The sequence below is a fragment of the Eublepharis macularius genome, chromosome 2 (genome assembly GCF_028583425.1).
Source record: "Eublepharis macularius isolate TG4126 chromosome 2, MPM_Emac_v1.0, whole genome shotgun sequence".
Lineage (NCBI taxonomy): Eukaryota > Metazoa > Chordata > Lepidosauria > Squamata > Eublepharidae > Eublepharis > Eublepharis macularius.
This window is the reverse complement of record NC_072791.1, coordinates 30,948,873-30,967,232: the sequence shown is the minus strand read 5'-3', so window position 1 is coordinate 30,967,232 and position 18,360 is coordinate 30,948,873. Positions and strand designations below refer to the sequence as shown.

Below are 18,360 nucleotides of genomic sequence, written 5' to 3'. Positions count from 1 at the left end.
ATCTGAGAGACCAAGGTTCGAATCCCTGCCCAGCCATGGAAGCTCACTGAGTGACCTTGGGTCAGTCACGCACTCTCAGCCTGACCTACCTCATACTGCTCTTGTAAAGATAAAAAGGAAGAGAAGAGAATGCTGCAAGCCAATTGGGGTCCCCACTGGAAAGAAAGGGGGTATATAAATGAAGTCAATAAATAATTCCCCCTAGAAGCTAAAAAAACTTAACTGAGACTATCATACTTTGGCCACAGAATGCTATGAAAAGCTGAAGGCAATAGTAGAAGGGGAAGACCCTAAATGAGATGGAATGTCTCAGTAAAGGAAGCCACAGCCTTCACTTTTCAAGACCTGAGCAAGGCTTTTATTGATATGATATTTTGCAGGTTGATAATTCAAAGTCTCCATAAGTCAGAAGAGACTTGATGGCACATAAAACATACACATAGACAAGATACTAATAGATCTGCTATTGCATTTTTAAAATAGAAATTATAGCCGCAAGAGGCCACAGTGGAGGAGTTTAACTATTATACTCCTGCCCAGTTTCTCATTCTAAGCAGAACTACAAACACATACAAACTATTAATAGTCTAGGATGGGAAAAAAGACTAGCACCCATCTTTTCCCTCCAGAGTCAAACAACACCCTTGGGGTGGTGGAAGAGTAAAGTCTCTTTTCCCCACATGGACCCCCAATTTGAATAGGAATCCCACACCAAACCTGGCCCTACAGATAGGATCTCACGTGATTCCATCTGCCAAGACTCACCTTTTCTCCTTCCATAAACCTTCCTCCTCCCACCCTGAGTTTGCTCAGTCATTCTCATTCCCTGTAGCATTTCCAAAACAAACTTAGGATGAGAACCTGCTAGGGCGATTGGTATTATGGTCTGTATTTTATGGCAGCATTTCTTTTGTTCTTCAAATACTTCCTCTCCAAATCTTCACAGTCCAGCATCTAGAGAGCAGTACCTGAGAGTGCACACCAGAAAACTGGGTAAAAGGGACATGATATTGGTCAGGTCACCAACACTGGGAGAGGTGGAGTGTCAACTGGTTTTCTCCCTCCCCCTGCCATGCTTTGTCCCTTATTGGGGATAATAATAGCAACATTCTATTTATATACCACCCTTCAGGACAACTTAACGCCCACTCAGAGCGGTTTACAAGGTGTGTTATTATTATCCTCATGACAATCACCCGGTGAGGTGGGTGGGGCTGAGAGAGCTCCGAAAGAGCTCTGACTGACCCAGAGTCACCCAGCTGGCTTCAAGTGGAGAAGTGGGGAATCAAACCCGGTTCAATAGATTAGAGTTCTGCTACTCTTAACCACTACACCAAACTGGCTCTCTGGGTTATGTTGTCCTGATGGAGATGGTGAAACCCATATTGTGCCTATCTTTCTTCACTACTAGGCCTAAAAGCAAGTGAGGGGAGTTAGATTCATGAGTTAACCTCTGCTCTGCCAGCTCCTAGCATCAGGGCTGCCACAAGCTACTACCCCCCCCCCCCCGATTTCCTTTGGGGACTCTCCACATCACCAAAGCACAATTCAAATATTATAGGAAAACCAATCACAAGAATTGTATGATTTTGTGGGGCCCCAGAATGATCCAGTACCCTGTAATTCTGTCCCCTAGTCCCTTTCTCTCAGTAGCCTTGCCTAGCTCTTCAACTTCATGACTGCTTTTTAGGGCTTCATAAGAAAACAACCTCTAATGTAGACCTGATTCCTAAATTTTGGCCAGTGTTGAGTCAGCATACCCTTATATTTCTTCTCTATGTTTAACTGTCTTCCCTGTTTCCTATTGCAGACTACCTAGAATGCGGGGAAGAGTCTTTGATTAGAGCCCTCATAAAAAGACATGAGACTCTGATGACCGCAAATCAGAACTTGACAGAGAATTTGTCCAGCCTGCTACATAATCTTGAGAGAAGCCGACAGGAATTTGGGACCTTGCAAGAGGAACATGACACTGCGAAAGTTGTAAGCGAATAGCTTTATGAAACTTGCATCCAACCTCACGGGCCTGATAGTACATTACACTGAGCTCTCTTCTGTTGAAACCTTAGAGAGGGTCAATTATAATTGCTGAAAAAGACAAAGCTTTAGCATGAACAGCATGTAGCAAAAAGTACACTGTGACAAATATGAGTCCTGCTGGTCTGGGCCCACTGATTACCAGAAGATTACCAATGATACCAAAAGGCTTCAAAGAGCTTATGGCTTGCAGGGGGCAGGGGACATTTTTCAGCCTGGTCCTTTACTGTATAAAGAGGTAATTTATGACCTATGTTTATGAAGTAATTATAAAGTATTTTTATTTATTTAGGCATTTTATCCTGCTTTTCTCCCCATAGATAACCCAAAGCATCATATAAAAATACCAGAATTTAAACGAACAAACAAACAGGAAAAACCACATCCTGATCTGGTCCTGTATTCTGCTTGGGCAAGGCCCATAAGTTCCCTGGTTGATCCATTGATATATATGTATGAAATGAGATTGTATGAAATATTTATGAATTATCTATAGCACTTGCACTTTCAATACATTTTTGTGAATGATTGTTAAATTGGCACGATTATCTGTATTGTGCTTCCCGTGAATTTGTTCCTCTTTTGTCCTGCTGGATTATTACAGGGGCAGCCTTTGTTTTCACCTGGGCAAGGCCCATAGGCAGCAAGCCACGGGTCAAGAGCCTTTTGGCTCATGCCAAAAGCTCACACCTCTGGCCATAACTGGCCTTTAATACCTGCTACAGGCAGTAAACATAAGCCCAGTCTGATTGCTGAGCAGCTGTCAGATAAATCCTCACAATTCCTCTCCCTTGTCCCACTATTATGGTGGGCGGGTGGCAGAATGAGGACTTTACCAAATAGTAACTTGGGACAGTAGTAGTATGGTGGGAACAGAGATAGTGGGAGAGATCTCTGTACTTCAAGGGGACTATTTATGTACAAAAATCTAACCTGGAATATTTGAGTACTCCAGATCTGTCTGGAGTTGGAAGCTAAACAAGGGTCGTCCTTGTTTAGTTATTTGATGGGAGATCTCCAGGATTGCTATGCAGAGGCAGGCAATGGCAAATCACCTCAGTCTCTTGCCTTGAAAATCTCAGCAAGGGTTGCCATAAGCCAGTTATGGCTTGATGGCACTTTCTACCATCCACCATATGTGTGTGTGTGTGTGTGAGAGTGAGTGTGTATGTGTGTATGGAGATCCCATACAAAACCTAGATTTCCTCTTTTCCTTTTTATATTTTTACTTAGATGCTGATTAGCAAACTTTCAGAGCTTCAGACAAAATGCAGTACATTACAAGGCAAAAATACACAGCTGGAGATGTACATTAGCCATAAAAAAGGCCACTTCAGAAATCAGGTAGGTGTCTACTTGCATTTCCGCCTCCCCCCACCCCGGTTCCTTCCAGCAGAGTTTCAATCAAAATAGAGTGGGGAGCAAAGAATGCTTTCCACTTAAGAGACGTGACTTTAGCATTTCAACAGTGTCACTGGTTTATGGGCGACTATTCTAGAAATCAATCTTCCTCTTTTCCTTGCCAAAAGTTAAAGGCAAATGCAGACAGCCATTTCCTGCACTCTCAAGTAAATGCAGTGGCATACGGCTGGGAATGTGGGATTGCCCTTCAGAAAGGCGCTACTGCCATCCTTACTGGGGGAAGACAGTTATAGAGGCTCTCTAGAGGGCACTTAATGTGGAGAGAAGAGAAGCAGTGTGGCCTAAAACATTTGTGTTCCAACTTCCAACTATCAGTCATGAATGCCCGCTAATCTAAGACACGTCACCTCAGCGGTCCTGCCACCATTTTCTTGTCAAGGAAAAAGCAGGGATAGAAAGACAGAAGCTATGCAGAGATAGTGGCATAGTGGAGAGAGCTCTAAAATCTTTGCTATACTGTCTCAGCAGCAGCAAGCGCACAAATTCTAGTGTAGATCCATGACAAAGAAGGGGGATTTTTGTAATGCAATAATGTAGACATGTAACAGTATCTCACCTATGAGGAGGAGAGTCCAGGAAGAGTTTTACCATGAGATTTGCTGTCTGTATGACTCCCCATTCACTGACTGGCTCCTCCAGCTAACTTGGAAACATTCTGGCTTGTGAGGAGCCTAGAAAGTAGCAGATGAACCAACAGCTCTTTCATCCTGCAACATGTCAGAATTCGTCCTGGGCACTGCTGTGCCAGACACTGGGGTGCCTGACTCTGGCTCTGGGGTGTTGTCAGGGATACTGCGGGGTCCCGCTTTGTGGAAGGAGGGGAGGTATACCTCACCCTTACTCCTTCTCAGTCCATTCGCAGGCCCGCTCACACCAACCCCGACCCCGACCCCGACCCCGACCCCGACCCCGACCCCGACCCCGACCCCGACCCCGACCCCGACCCCGACCCCGACCCTGTTCCCACTCCTTCCACTCCTTGCTTGCTCATACTCCTCCTTGCCATCCAACCTCCAACAACACCACTCCTACACAACCCACCCCGATCTCTCTCCTAAGCCAGCCTTTATAGGGTTTCCTCTAACTTCCCCCACCCTTCCTCCCAGGCTCCTTCCCACTCCTGACACTGTCCAGCTGTGTATGCCCTCAGGTGTTTCTTCCCTCATCCCAGTTTCTCCTTGCATTCCTCCCTTCTCTTGCAGGGCAGGCCTGCATGTATCCCAGCTGGGGCTTTCCTCAGGTGTGCCTCCTTTTTCTCTTCCCTTCTCTCTTATTCTTTCCTGCAAGACAGGGCTGGCAGGGCCCGTCCAGGCAATGCAGCGTGGCCTCCTCTGTCTCTGCTCATGAGGTGCTGTGCCGGTCACCTGGGGTCCAGCCGGCTCTCCCAGGTGGCTGTTGCTGCTGGTTCCTCCCAGGGCTTGTGCAGGGGCTTCCAGTACCTCCACCCCAGTGTTGGTATCTCTGGCAGGCTTGTGTGCCTCTTGCCCTTTGGGGCGGGGTTGGGCAGAATGCACTTGGCTGGTTTCTCCCCCTGGGTCCTTTTGCCCTTCCCTTGCTGCTGTCTGGAGCTGAACCCCCTCCCTGGGGCTTCCTGTGCCTGCAGTCGGGGTTCCATTGGCCTTCAGGTAAGGGGTCTGTGGCAAGTCTGGGGTGCTTGGGGTGCTCAAACCTGGACACAACAGATGGATATGCATTTTGCATCTAAAAATTTTATATCTTTCTCCCATCCTGTCTTTTAAACCCAGCACTTTGAAAGGTACACTGTCAATGAACTCCCAGTTGGTACCACATATAAGGTGGTCAGGTCTCCTGTAAAGCAGAACTCCCATCCAGTGTGATGTCAGCACAATTTAGGTAGAATTCTAGAGCATTACACCAATGTGATGACATCACTTCCGGATTTGTGCCAGAAATGACATTGCAGCATTGTGGTGATGCTAATCTTGGATGTCCCCATCCCCTCCAGTTCCTGCTGGTTGCTAGCACTTGGCTGACAACCCTTACTACCTAGTACAAGAATGATTAAGAATTACTATTTTATGGATCAATATGTGAAGTTTTCCTCTAATGATAGTTAAATACCTCAGGCCTGATCTACTCAGGCAGTAGAACAAGGTGGTAGATTGGGGCTATACTGCGACTCGTGGAGGGGTGGGTCATATTCCTAGCCAAAATTCTCTGCAAATGAAAATTAGCACATCAAGGAGAAAAATTCTGTCCTCATGCTGCGCTAGTTTTCCTTTTAGAGGGAATTATTAATCTAGATGTACTTTAAAGATGTAATCCCTCCTCTGCCATTTGCAATGGTAAAGTCTTTTCTACCACCTCAGTATTTATTACCACATTACCATCTCATTCAGCTGCTGCCACTTCGGTAGCCAAGATATTTGTGCTGAAGCAGTCACACGATTGTTTTGAGTCCAGTGGTATGTGGTTAATGAATACCATGCAGCACAATGCTCACTATCAACCACACCATTCACAAGAAGGCTGTAGCTCTGGGGGATTTTTTTCCTGTGGTCTCAGGACTCGCAAGCAAGAGAAGCATAGAAGTCTCCTAGAAAAAGCTTAGCAATTTTCCATCTAGCAAAATGAGAGGGTCTGAAGCAGCTTAAAGAGGGAACTCTGTGATTGGCTGGATAACTGGAAGGTAAAGGATGAAAACTTGATTTTGTAGTGGGAAAGTTTGAAGAAGAAGAAGAGGCTTCTCATTGCCAGGAATGGCTGGGAGAGAAGTTGGGATGTGGTTGCCTGGAAAATAAGTAGATTTGTGAGAATGCCTACAGTAGGCATGAATCAGAAATTTTGTAATTTTCAGATTATTCTTCCTACATTTTAATATCAAAGAGAGGAAAGTTTTAGACATAAGGAGAAGGGATTTTGTTTATTTCTTATTTTCCTTTCCCCCTTAATTATTTGACAATTTTAGCTCAAATATATGCCTTTCCTTTTTGTAATAAATAACTGCAAATATGTATATTTAAATTTCTCCTTTTATGAAACTGGTGCTGTTGTGGCTTTCTGCTCCCACCCCAAAGCCTATTTAGGCCCATGCTTACTAAGGCACAAAGAAAAGGTTGGAAGGCACCTGCCTGGATCTGAATTACTCTAATTAGCAAGATTTCCAAGGCTTTCCCTACATCCAGGGTAATTTGGTGTAGGTGGCCAGAAAAAGCCTGTTTTTCTGAAGAAATGTGAAGAAAAGTTCATGAATACTTTCTGTTTCTGGAAGACTAAACAGTATATCTTTAGAAATTTTGTGGTGGGAGTGTTAAAGGAATCTTACTTCTGTTGGAGTGATGGAATAAAAATGTGACCTTCCCATTGGGGTCCAGTAGTTTGGGACCTGAGCCAGCTGGTTAAATTCCCCATCCGCTGTAGCAGAACGAAACTCATGACTTTCAACCCAGGGTTTCAAATGCAGTTTGCAGTATAAAAATGAGCAGTAAAACAATAAGCAGCCCACCTCCAGACACTTTAACAACAGAATTGCACCAGCACAAGCAGTAATAGAAAAGCCTAACAAAATTTAAAATCCTCAATAATAAAACCAGTGGTGGTGGTGGAAAGTGCTGTCAAGTCATAGCTGATTTATGGTGTACCCTGCTGGGTTTTTTTTATGGCAAGAGACTAACAGAGGTGGCTTACTATTGCCTGTCTCTGCAACCCTGGTCTTCGCTAGAGGTCTCCCATCCAATTACTAAACAAGGCCAACCCTGCTTAGCTTCCAAGATCTGATGAAATTGGGCTTGCCCGGGCTATCCAATTTGGGGCAATAACACCAGTACAATATTATAAAGTATTCAAAAAGCTTACAAAAAACCCATGAGAAAAACCAGGTGAAATTCAATACTTGTACACTCAAAGCATAATTAACCTGTGGAATTCACTGTCAGAAGATATAATTTATTTTATTTATTTTATTTTATTTGGATTTCTATTCTGCCCTCCCCATGAAGGGCTCAGGGCAGATTACAACATTTTAAAAACACATTAAAATTAATTTATACAATTAAAACCATGAATAATTTTTTTAAAACATTCACACGTAAAAATATACACTCAGATGGCAGCAATCAATAGCAGCAGACACAGCTCGACAAGATAAGGGGGTGGACAACCCTAGTAGGGAGGGATTCAGATTTTATTCTTCTCCATTTTCATTTTTCGGCCTGTGGAGGCCAAGCCTGACCTCAACCATATGCCTGGCAGAACATCTCTGTCTTCCAGGCCCGGCAAAACGATCACACATCCTGCTGGGCCCTGGTTTCAGTGGACAGAAAGTTCCACCAGGCTGGAGCCAGGACCGAGAATGCCCTGGCTCTGGTTGAGGTCAGGCAGGCCTCCTTGGGGCCAGGGACCACCAACAGATGTTTCTTTCCCGATCGGAGCATCCTCTGGGGCAAGTATGGGGAGAGGCGGTCTCGCAGATACACTGGTCCCAGTCCACATAGGGCTTTATAGGTTAATACCAAAACCTTGAACCTGATCTGGTACTCCACTGGCAGCCAATGCAGCTGGCGTAACATAGGTGTTATATGCACTCCAGTCAGCGCTCCTGCAATAACATGCGCTGCTGCATTTTGAACCAGCTGCAGTTTCTGGGTCAGGCTTAAGCTTTAGGTTGGTGGGATAACAATCTCTTCCCAAGCACCACCCTTTGTCCCCGACCATGGAGAAAGGAAACCAGCCACTGGAAGGCAACCCCTTGTATCCCCACATCAGCAAGGCGGTGGGTCAGAAGTTCATAATCGACTGTATTGAATGCTGCTGACAAATCCAATAATATCAGCAGCGCCGATCCACCTCGATCCAGGTGTCTGCGGAGATCATCGGTGAGGGCGACCAGCAATGTCTCCGTCCCATGCCCTGGGTGGAAGCTGGACTGGAAGGAATCTAGAGCTGAGATTACATTCAGGAACCCCTGCAGCTGTTCCGCCACCACCCACTCAATCACCTTACCCAGGAACAGGAGGTTTGAAACTGGGTGGTAACTGACTGGGTTGCTGGGGTCCAAAGATGGCTTCTTTAAGAGAGGCCTTACCACGGCTTCCTTTAGCACCCCAGGGAAAACTCCAAAGCTCAGGGACAAGTTGACAATGGCCTCCAAGTGACTCCGTACTCCATCAGCACTGGCCTTTACCAGCCACAACAGACACGGGTCCAGGAGGCACATGGTGGGTCTCCCCTCTGGTCACGAGATGAGTTTTTTTTACAAGGAGATTAAACAGATTCATGGAATATGGGGCCATCAATGCTAGCTGAGATGACTCAAGGGAATGTCCACATTCAGTGGCAGTAGATCTCCAAATTCCCATGCTGTGAGGCAATATAAGGAGAAGCCTTGGGCTCTGTGTGCTATTTGTTGGCCCTCTGAGGTATGGTGGTAATCACTGTATGGAACATTCTTGCAGGACTAGGTGAACCACTGGTCTGATCCAGTAGGGCTCGTCTTATGTTCTAGTGTCACTCAAAACATATTCATGGTGAATAGAGTTACGTTTGACAAGTGCAGATCCTTGAAGCCTGTAGAAGTTAAGGTTATAGATGTAAACAGCTGCAGAAAATGTGCATGCAGAGGGAAAGCATAGTTGAGATAAAAGAAGTAGTAAAGGTGTACAGAAGATTGAACTAAATAGCATAATCAGCACTAATTTGTAAAAGAGGTTGGCAGAACCTTTGGGGAAGATAATGGGGCTGATTTGGAATTGCCATCATTACATTCAGTCCAAATGTACCTTTTCCTCCTAAGGGCTAAGAGCCAAGCTACAAGAGATGAATTACACGAGGAGGAGCACGTGAATGGAATTGCAATGTTAGCTGGGAAGCTGAGTTTTAAAAGAGATCAAAAGGCTCTGTCAATTTTCCCTCTCTACAGAGCCAGGGAGATCACTGCTCAGAGGGTTTGTTTATTTCCTCTTTGCCTCCCAAAGGTTCTGTCAGTTTCACCTCCGGTTCTAAGAAGATAAGAGGAAATAAACCTTCTGAGCAGCAATATTGTTGAGGATTTTAGTCAGCTATATTACTGCTTGTTGCTGAATCAGTTGTGTTGTTAAATTCTGTGGTGGTGGCCCTAATTGGACAGCGAGTGGGTGTACAAATCTTGTAAATAAAATAATAAATATGCTAATTGCAAAGATGGAAGAAAGGTGAAAATGAAGGTAAAAATGCTGTATTACTCTTTGAATGTGTTTCCTGATCTCAGCCTCTGAGATCTCAGCCTGTTTTGATTACACTCAAAATATATGGTTGTAGGAGTTGCCTGTCTGTTCACTTCTATTTATCTTTTCAGAGAGAAGAACTAGGCAAGATGTTGCTGGCAATCTCTGACCTAGCAGAGCAGTGCTGCATGTGGCACTACGGCCCTTTGAAGGAAATGCCATTGCTTTCGAAGCTGGACATGATCCAAGTAAATAAAAATATTGTTGCTGGGATTTTCTTGAAATCAGAATTGCCCAAGATGAATTACAACTTCTTATCCTTGACTATTATGAGAATCTAGGCTTGACAGCCACGTGGTAGCAACTGATGAGTGCTTTGGAGGGCAGGGACATTCAAGTTCACTTCCGCTGCAAACCCAGAATTGATGTCAGTGTGTTGATGTGATGCCCTTACATTCCACTCTGTGGAACTCTGTGGTTTTATCTTACAGCTACGTGCCAGTGTGCGGACATTACTTCCAGGTTCACACTGGAAGTAACATGGCATCATTTTTCTTTCCACTATAGTTCCACTATTCTGATTTTGGTTTTATATATATATATATATATATAAACAATAAACAGTAAACAATACATAAGAGATTAAAAACAAAATAAACCAGAATAGTGGAACTACATTTCTCCTCTCCATCCTCATACATACTTAAAATCCTTTACATTCAACATTTTATATTCAACATTATATTCAACCTTATGTTCAGCATACTAGCTTACTAATTTAACTATTTAACTTGCCAATTTTCCTTTTAATTATAATTAATTATAAGTAAAATGGTGAGTTATAATTATACTTAATTATAATTATAATTATTAATTAATTATAAAAATGGTGAGTTATAACTATACTTAATTATAGTCTACCATTTTTCTCCTGCTACTGCATCAGGCAGCAGCAGGAGGCCGGGGGGGAAAGGAGGTCTCCCACTGAAGTGAGAACCAGTGTGTATTGTGTTCAGAGTGTTGGACAATGCCTTGGAGCATCTGGGCTTACTCAACCATGAAGTGCACTTAGTGACCTTGGGCCATATCTCAGCCAAGCCTACAAGTCTCTCTACACAAGGCATCTTACACGGGGACGCTCAAATGACTCATTTTCTGTGTGGTCTTATGTTCAAGTGTACTCTGTGTCCCTAGCAGTGCACGTGTATCCACAATGGGAGACAAGTGTAGGATCTTTCACTTGAGCATCCCCATGTAAGATGTCTTGTGTAGAGAGACGTTACGTCACAGTGTTGTTGTGAAGATAAAATGGAAGAAGTAAGAATCATGTACAGAATCATGTACAGAGGCAGAATATAAGCAACTGAAAAAAATACAGCTTAGATCAGGAGATCCCTGTATCTAATACTGATGTGCTGGCCCCTATCAAAGGGAACTGGATGCAAGCTTTGAGTATTCCCCTCCCCACAGCAGCAGTTTTCCACTCTGGGGAAGTTGATTCTGGACTGATAGCCATGCAGGTTAGGGGGGTCTGTGCTGAGGAGGCCAAAGGGGACAAATCAGTCTCTCTTCCTTTTGTTAGTGCAGTTCCACTGATGGAAGAGATCGGGCAGGAAGGATGGTTTCATTCCCTTCCTCTTCCACAGTGCCGCCCCCCTGAACCATGTGGCTACTAGTCTATGTAGATCCTGGGTGTCTAGAAAAGTTTCCTGGAGTCAGATGGGACTGCTGAACATGAGAAAAGATCCACAACCATCGGTTCCTTCTGTTGTTAGATGGCAGAATACAAACAAAAGATCTCAACCACACCTTTTTTGTTAGATTTCCATTGGCTGCTTGGCTGCTGGTAAAGATAGACTGTAGGTCAGATGTAATTTCTGTTGTGACCTTGTAAGGCAATTACTGGGTTCTTAGCCTCCAGTGCCACTCATTTTAGAAAATAATTATAACATAGTCAGTCTTGGCAATATTAAGAAATCTTTCTCTTTCTATGACCAGGAGTTCATTTTGGAAAAGCAGACTATCAGAGAGCAAACAGTGCAATCAGATGAACTTGAAACATCATCTTGTAGCCTTAAGGAACGACCTTACAAAAGCAAAAAGCTGTGATGATTGACAAGCGATAAAAGGAAGTTCTACAAGGTGGGATAGCATAAGGCTTATGACTCGGAAAATTCTATATATTTTGAAGTTCAGCTGGGATAACTATGGCATCATAGTCATGATATGACTATCACGTGATACCATGATTAAGACACTGTGGTTAATGAACAAACTTCGAACCAAGATTCATATTCTGGTTTGGTATATCCTAACTAACTATGAAGAGGTGGCCCACATTCAGATGACCATGCTAACCACAGGTTTAATTAAACCATGGTTTGTGTGATGATGTCTGAGCCAAACTGCTGTTTCATAAGGATGTGTTTTCATTTATTGTATTTTCCTTCTTTCTACACTCATTTATGTATGGAACTGGGAGCAAACTTCAGTTTTCCACAGCAACTAGTTGATTAATATCAGAAACGGGGATGAGATGGATACATGGTCTGCACTGTCAGAACGTCTCTCAAAATTTGGCATCCTTCGCACATCTGGAATTTTAGCAGTAGTAAAATAAGTTTACCAGCCTGTAGAAGAGCTGCATTAATCTTTTGATATGTGTTTTGAGCTCATCCATCACTGTGTGTGGTTCTAACGCCTGATCCTGTGGAATGTTTGTAATGAAATGAATAAGAAAATATTAATTACCTTATGCTCCTTGAATGTGGAGGGAAGAATACTATGAATATGTATATAGATCAAGATGGGTAGCCGTGTTAGTCTGTCTGTCACAGTGGAAAAGAGCAAGAGTCCAGTAGCACCAATAAGACTAACCAAATTAGTGGTAGGGTATGAGCTTTCATGAGCCACAGCTCACTTCTTCAGATACCTGAAGAATCTGAAGAAATAAGCTGTGGCTCACAAAAGCTCATACCCTACCACTAATTTGGTTAGTCTTATAGGTGCTACTGGACTCTTGCTCTTTTCCATGAATATGTATGAAATACAGTGGAAAAACTTGGAATTGATTGTGAAACTTACTTAAACTAATTTATATAGGACATACTAATAACAACAACAACAACATTCAATTTATATACTGTTGTTCAGGACAACTTAATGCCCACTCAGAGCAGTTAACAAAGTATATTATCCCCACAAAAATCACCTATGAGGTGGGTGGGGCTGAGAGAATTCTGGAAGAGCTGCGACTGACCGAAGGTCACCCAGCTGGCTTCAAGTGGAGGAGTGGGGAATCAAACCTGGTTCTCCAGATTAGAGTCCTGCCATTTTTAACCACTACACCAAACTGGCTCTTCTTAGATTCCCTCCCATGCAACCCATATCTTTTAGGTGCTAGATGATAGCTGCCCTTGTCTTTCATGCTTTTAATGAAATCTAATTATGAAACTACTCAGGGTTATTTTTACCTGTTATTACTGCTAATACATTTCTCTTATTGATTTAGCCTTCTGTTTTCCATTGTATTCTTCATTGCTTTAATTTTTGTATGCAAGGTGACTTGGGAATCGTTGCTAAAAATGTGGGTTATAACTGTGGTGGAGAGAGCCATCAAGTCATGGCTGATTTATGGCAAGTGACTAACAGAGGTGGTTTGCCATTGCCTGCCTCTGCAACCCTGGTCTTCATTGGAGGTCTCCCATCCACTTACTAACCAAGGCTGACCCTGCTTAGTTTTGATGGGAGATGTAGGCCGCTTGGCGGAATGTTGGACAAGTGACAGTTGAAAAATCCATTGGACAGCAGTCGAAGAACCAAGCTGGAAGACCAGGATGCCTACATTTCCCATCAAAACTTGAGGGAAGCTGACAAGTGTCCAATCTGTGCCTTTTGTCACTTGTAGTTCTGCTCTGAGATCTGATGAGATCAGGCTTACCTGGGCTATCCAGGTCAGGGCAGGTTATAACTAAGAGGAAAATTTTGTGTTTATCTACATCTCTATAATAAAAGTAAGACGGTTTTCTGAAAGAGAACAGAGCTACCAGATATCTACAGTTGTGACATTTACAATAGTATTTATTCTTATTACTATATTCCTTTAAAATGTTCAGGGCAACATATTAAAGTATTAAAATACAATGATACAATATGTATGATTTCTTTTGAGGTAGTCAAGACTGGGAGAGAGTGATTTGTAAATAGTCACATTCTTGAAGAACCATCTCTCTTAGGGCCAAGCTACACATGACGAATTACACTTGAACGGCAAGTGGATTGAGTGGAGGGCAAGTGAACAGGGAGAAATACACTTGCTGTTCAAGTGTCATTTGTCATGTGTAGCTTGGCCCTTAGAAAGAGCCCGAGCACTAAATTCAGTCTTCCCAGAGCTTCCTCTTGAGCCTCTGACCCCTGAAGTCTTATTAAATCTACCACAGTTCGAACACATCCTTTCTCAGCTGTGGCACCTGTTCTTTGGAACAGTCTCCTCTAGTTCAGAAAGATACTAAGGTAGTTTTGTGGTGGAGCATCCGTTTTACATGCTGAAGGCTCCAAGTTCTCCAGCATCTCCAGTTAAAATGATTATGTAATAGGTGATGTGAAAGCCCTCTACCTGAGACCCCGGAAACCTGCTGCCTATCAGCGTAGACAATACAGACTTTGACAGACCAAATGTCCTGATCTCAGTATGAAGCTGCTTCATGTGTTTGTATGTGTTCACCTGAACACTTTTCTGGAGACATTGTAAAAGGCAGGTGAAATGATGTTTATGTCACTCCATGTATAGTGGAGAAGTTAGGGCTGCTTTTTCTGATATATTTTTTTATATTTATTATGTTTATGTGTTTACATTGCTGTGGATCTTATGGAAGATTTCTGTGGGTGGAAGGCTGAATAGTTTTCACTGATTGCCTTCTGTTGTTGCAAACTTCCAATTTCCCCCCCGCCTCCGCTCTTCTTGGGGATTCCCTGTCCTCCAGGAATAGCAGTTTAGGGGGGATTTGGGACTCTAATGGGAGGGGAGGGGAGAAAGTCGCACTCAGTGGAAGGAAATTGCTTCTGTCGCCAGAAATTCTCTGATGGATTCAACCCAGTATTTGTATGGTAGGCTTGCCAACCTCCAGGTGGGGACTGGAGATCTTGCAGGATTGCAACTGTCCTCCAGACAATTCCCCCCTGGAGAAAACAGCTGTTTTGGAGGGTTGACTCTACAGCATTATACTTCATTGAGATCCTTCCCTTCTCCAAACCCCACCTGCAGGCTTCAACCCAAATCTCCAGGAATTTCCCAGCCCAGAACTGGCAACCCTGTGCTTGTAAGCTGCCTTGAACTGCTGCTTGATGGTGGGAATGGTGGGATATAAAAGTTGTTTTTAAATATACGAACAGTGAATTTCATGGCTGAGCAGAGTTGTGAAACCATAGAGGCAGGCAAAATACTGGAACGCCAGTGTTATAAGATGGCCGTCAGCTGCAACACAGCCATATTAATTCCCAGGTTGTTGTATGAGAATGTGCAAAGAATTTGTGATCCAATTTAGAACCCTCACTGAACATACTCAGTTTGGAAATCAGGCGAGCAAAATGTGCTGTGCTGGAATGCTAGAGAGACAAGCCACACAGCTCCCCTCTCCCCACAACCGAAGAAAGCACCATTTTTAAAAAGTTTATGGCTTGGATCCTGTCAATGAGTTCTGTGTTTTGGGCCATTTCCACGCGACTTACCTTTTGCAAAGGTACGAAATCGTGCAATAAAAGCATCTTCCTGGTGCGATTTCGCATGAGAACATGCTGCATCCCCGCAAAAGTTAAGCCGTGTGGAAACGGCCCTAGATAGGTTCTACCGTGGAGTGCACTTCTTCTTTCACTAAAGCTTCCAAATGCGTAAGGGTCTATTGAAAACCATTGATCATGCACAAGCAAATTTTATTGGAAGAGGAAGTAAACTCCATGGCAGAGACTATCTAGCAATAATGGCACATTCATAGGATCCAAGCCAATTTTTTTTTGTCATGTATGCAGATCAGAGAGGGGGACTGGGATGACTGCAGAAAAGCACCGTGAGACTACATGTGCACAAAATGTTTGCAATGCAATTGAGAGCAATATTGCATGCTTGATTTAAAAAAATGCTTGTAATTTGGAATCAAATTACTGTTCAAGTAGAGGAACATTCATCCATTACTGCTTCTGTGTGGTTGACTTCCATACTGGACTACAAATACGTGAAATAGGAAGATTGTAGGGGACATGTGAACTATTATGGTATAGGATATGCAACCACCCTGGAAAGGTAATGTAAGAATTAGACCAGTCTGTACATAGTGTGGAAGTCTGATCCATTCTCATTTAGAATGTACATAACTCTCACCCTTTCCCCCATGTATTAGATTATGAAAAATGTCTGTTTTTATTCAATGCTAATTAAAAATGAACAGAAGTGCTCTGCTAATGGAAAAAATCATTACTGCCTCTCAGTGCTGAAATGAAAGTCTCCCAGATGTTCAAGGTCAGTGGCCTAAACATCACTGAAAACTATCCCAGCAAGACAGCTGATTACTCTGAGCTTATATCAAAGGTGGCATGATTCATAAATTCGCTAATTTATATTGCAGGAAGTGAATAAATGGTATGCTTAATTAATAGTAATAGGAATGCAAAGTAATCTGTTTTAGGGTGAGCGATTGAAAAAAAACCCTCTGTAATATTTCTTATGTTTAGGCTTGCAGCAGCCTGGTTAGATTGATCTTTTATACTTAATGAGCGGGTTACTGAAGGTCATTTCTTTACACAGAGATAGGGTTGGGAAATTCCTGGAAATTTGAGGGTGGAGCCTGGGAACAGTGGGTTTGGGAAGGAAAACGAATTCAGAGGGGTATAATGCTCATAGAATCCACCCTCCAAAGCAGTCATTTTCTCTAGGGGAACTGATGTCTAGTCTGGAGATCAGTTGCCATTCTGGGAAATCTCCAGGCTCCACCTGGAGGATGGCAACGTTACACAGAGATAATATTGTTATAGGAGAACCTCTGAATGCATTCCTGTGTCTATTTTGCTATGCTAGACATGTTGTTCTTCCATGTAGGAAGAAAGTCCAGGGATGACTGCTTGTTTGTTTTGAGTATTTTTTCCCTAAGAGGTAGAAAATGGGGTACTTGTCCTTAATCTGGATTAGTGCAATGCAAGAATGAAAAGAGGCTTCTACAGGAAGGGCATTTAGAAGCATCCCTACCTGGGACTGCAGAAGTAGATGTTCAAGCACCTGGGAAGCCATGATACCCATGTACCTGGTAAGCTACATTTACCTTGTCTGGCCCCAAGTAGAGCAGGTCTGGTGTATGGAAGACTGCCAGGGGAACATGGCCAAGTCCAGAGCTAGGTCTTGTAGAGGGAGGGGGGCAGGCTCAGATACCTAAGGAAATATTTTAAGTAAATTAATTAATTAAATAGAGACACAGTAGTCTTTTGGTTCCTTCCAGCTCTTCCATTTTGGAGAAAGAAGGGCAGCCAAGAAACGCATTGTCTGTTAATAGTGCCAATAAAGTGTTCATATAGCTCCTTATATGTGTTTCTTCCTTCTGGCAGGAGTGTATTGATGCCTCTGTATTATTGTTGAAGATAAAGCATAGACCACTGCCTTTGGAAGGATATTCTAATAGTGGAAGCCTAAGCCCATTGACTCCAGTGGACTTTAAACTTTAAAAGGTTTACCTCTGTTTATGATTATGGTGTTGGCTCCAAATACTGAAACAAACCTCAGAAGAACTTGAGTGTCTGTTTGACTCATGTTTTGTTAAAGTATTAGGTGGAAGCTTTCAGAAATCACCAATCCTTGCTTCTTTCAAATGGGAGAAAAGCCTTGAGATTTGACATCTACAAGCTTCTGCCAATTATCCATTAAGGATTACAGTGTTGTAAAGAGTAGGTAGTATGTAGAATCACCACAAATGCCTGATAAATTCTGTCCTGGGAAATAAACTAAAGGCTAGCTGATGATGGATCCTGTAATTCCTCAGGCTCAACTGGGATGGTATACATGCAAGCTAGTTACAAAGCCCTGGCTCAGTTTCTCAAACGAAAATGAGCGTGCTACATGGAATGGTTCAGCGGATGTACTTCACAATCTTAGAACTGTGTGTGCTCAAAAAAGAACTTCATAACTAACTTCATAACTAAGAAAGCCTAGACTTAAATCTTGTAAAGACGATGCAATTGAAACCCGCCCTTTGATTGTTACGGAGCCCTTTATTTTTGGAAGTGCAGCTCCCAGGATTATCCTGAAGCTAGTGGCCAAATCTGAGACTTCTAGCTTTATTTTCTGATAAGTTATACTTGCTGCAGACAACAACCTTAGCATCCATTGGAAATAGTACAGTGGGTAGTGTTCTGGTGATAATCCAGACCAGCATGGACCGATTCCCTTAATTTTTGGCACTGCAACACCCACGTCCATCTAGACTCCGTTGGCCATTTTTGAGAATCCTAGCTTCATTTTCTGATGACTTATGCATGCCACAGGCAGATGGCTCCTTTTATTATTATAGATTTACTCCAGTTCTACCCCACCTTTCTCCCCACTGGGGACCCAAAGCGACTTACATCGTTCTCCTCTCCTCTGTTCTGCCTCTCCTGTGAGGCAGGTTAGGTTTTAATAGTGTGTGACTGGCCCAAAGTCACCCATTAAGTTTCCATGTGGCAGAGTGGGGAATCGAACCTGGATCTCCCAGATCCTATTTAT

General features: G+C 43.2%; 1 protein-coding gene across 2 annotated transcripts in view; it reads left to right on the top strand.

The window, feature by feature from the left end:
• The window catches only part of CCDC197 (coiled-coil domain containing 197), a 32,612-nt gene extending 16,344 nt beyond the window's left edge, over positions 1 to 16,268 (top strand). Inside the window, exons 6-10 of one of the 2 annotated variants that reach the window (XM_054971860.1) lie at positions 1,811 to 1,983; positions 3,271 to 3,381; positions 9,752 to 9,868; positions 11,619 to 11,762; positions 14,884 to 16,268. In XM_054971860.1, the coding sequence (XP_054827835.1) occupies positions 1,811 to 1,983; positions 3,271 to 3,381; positions 9,752 to 9,868; positions 11,619 to 11,729 (512 nt within the window). In that variant the 3' untranslated portion in view covers positions 11,730 to 11,762; positions 14,884 to 16,268. Of the gene's footprint in view, positions 1 to 1,810; positions 1,984 to 3,270; positions 3,382 to 9,751; positions 9,869 to 11,618; positions 12,474 to 14,883 lie in introns of those variants that run through there. The other variant, XM_054971859.1, reaches the window with a different exon arrangement.
• The last annotated feature ends 2,092 nt before the right edge of the window (positions 16,269 to 18,360 follow it).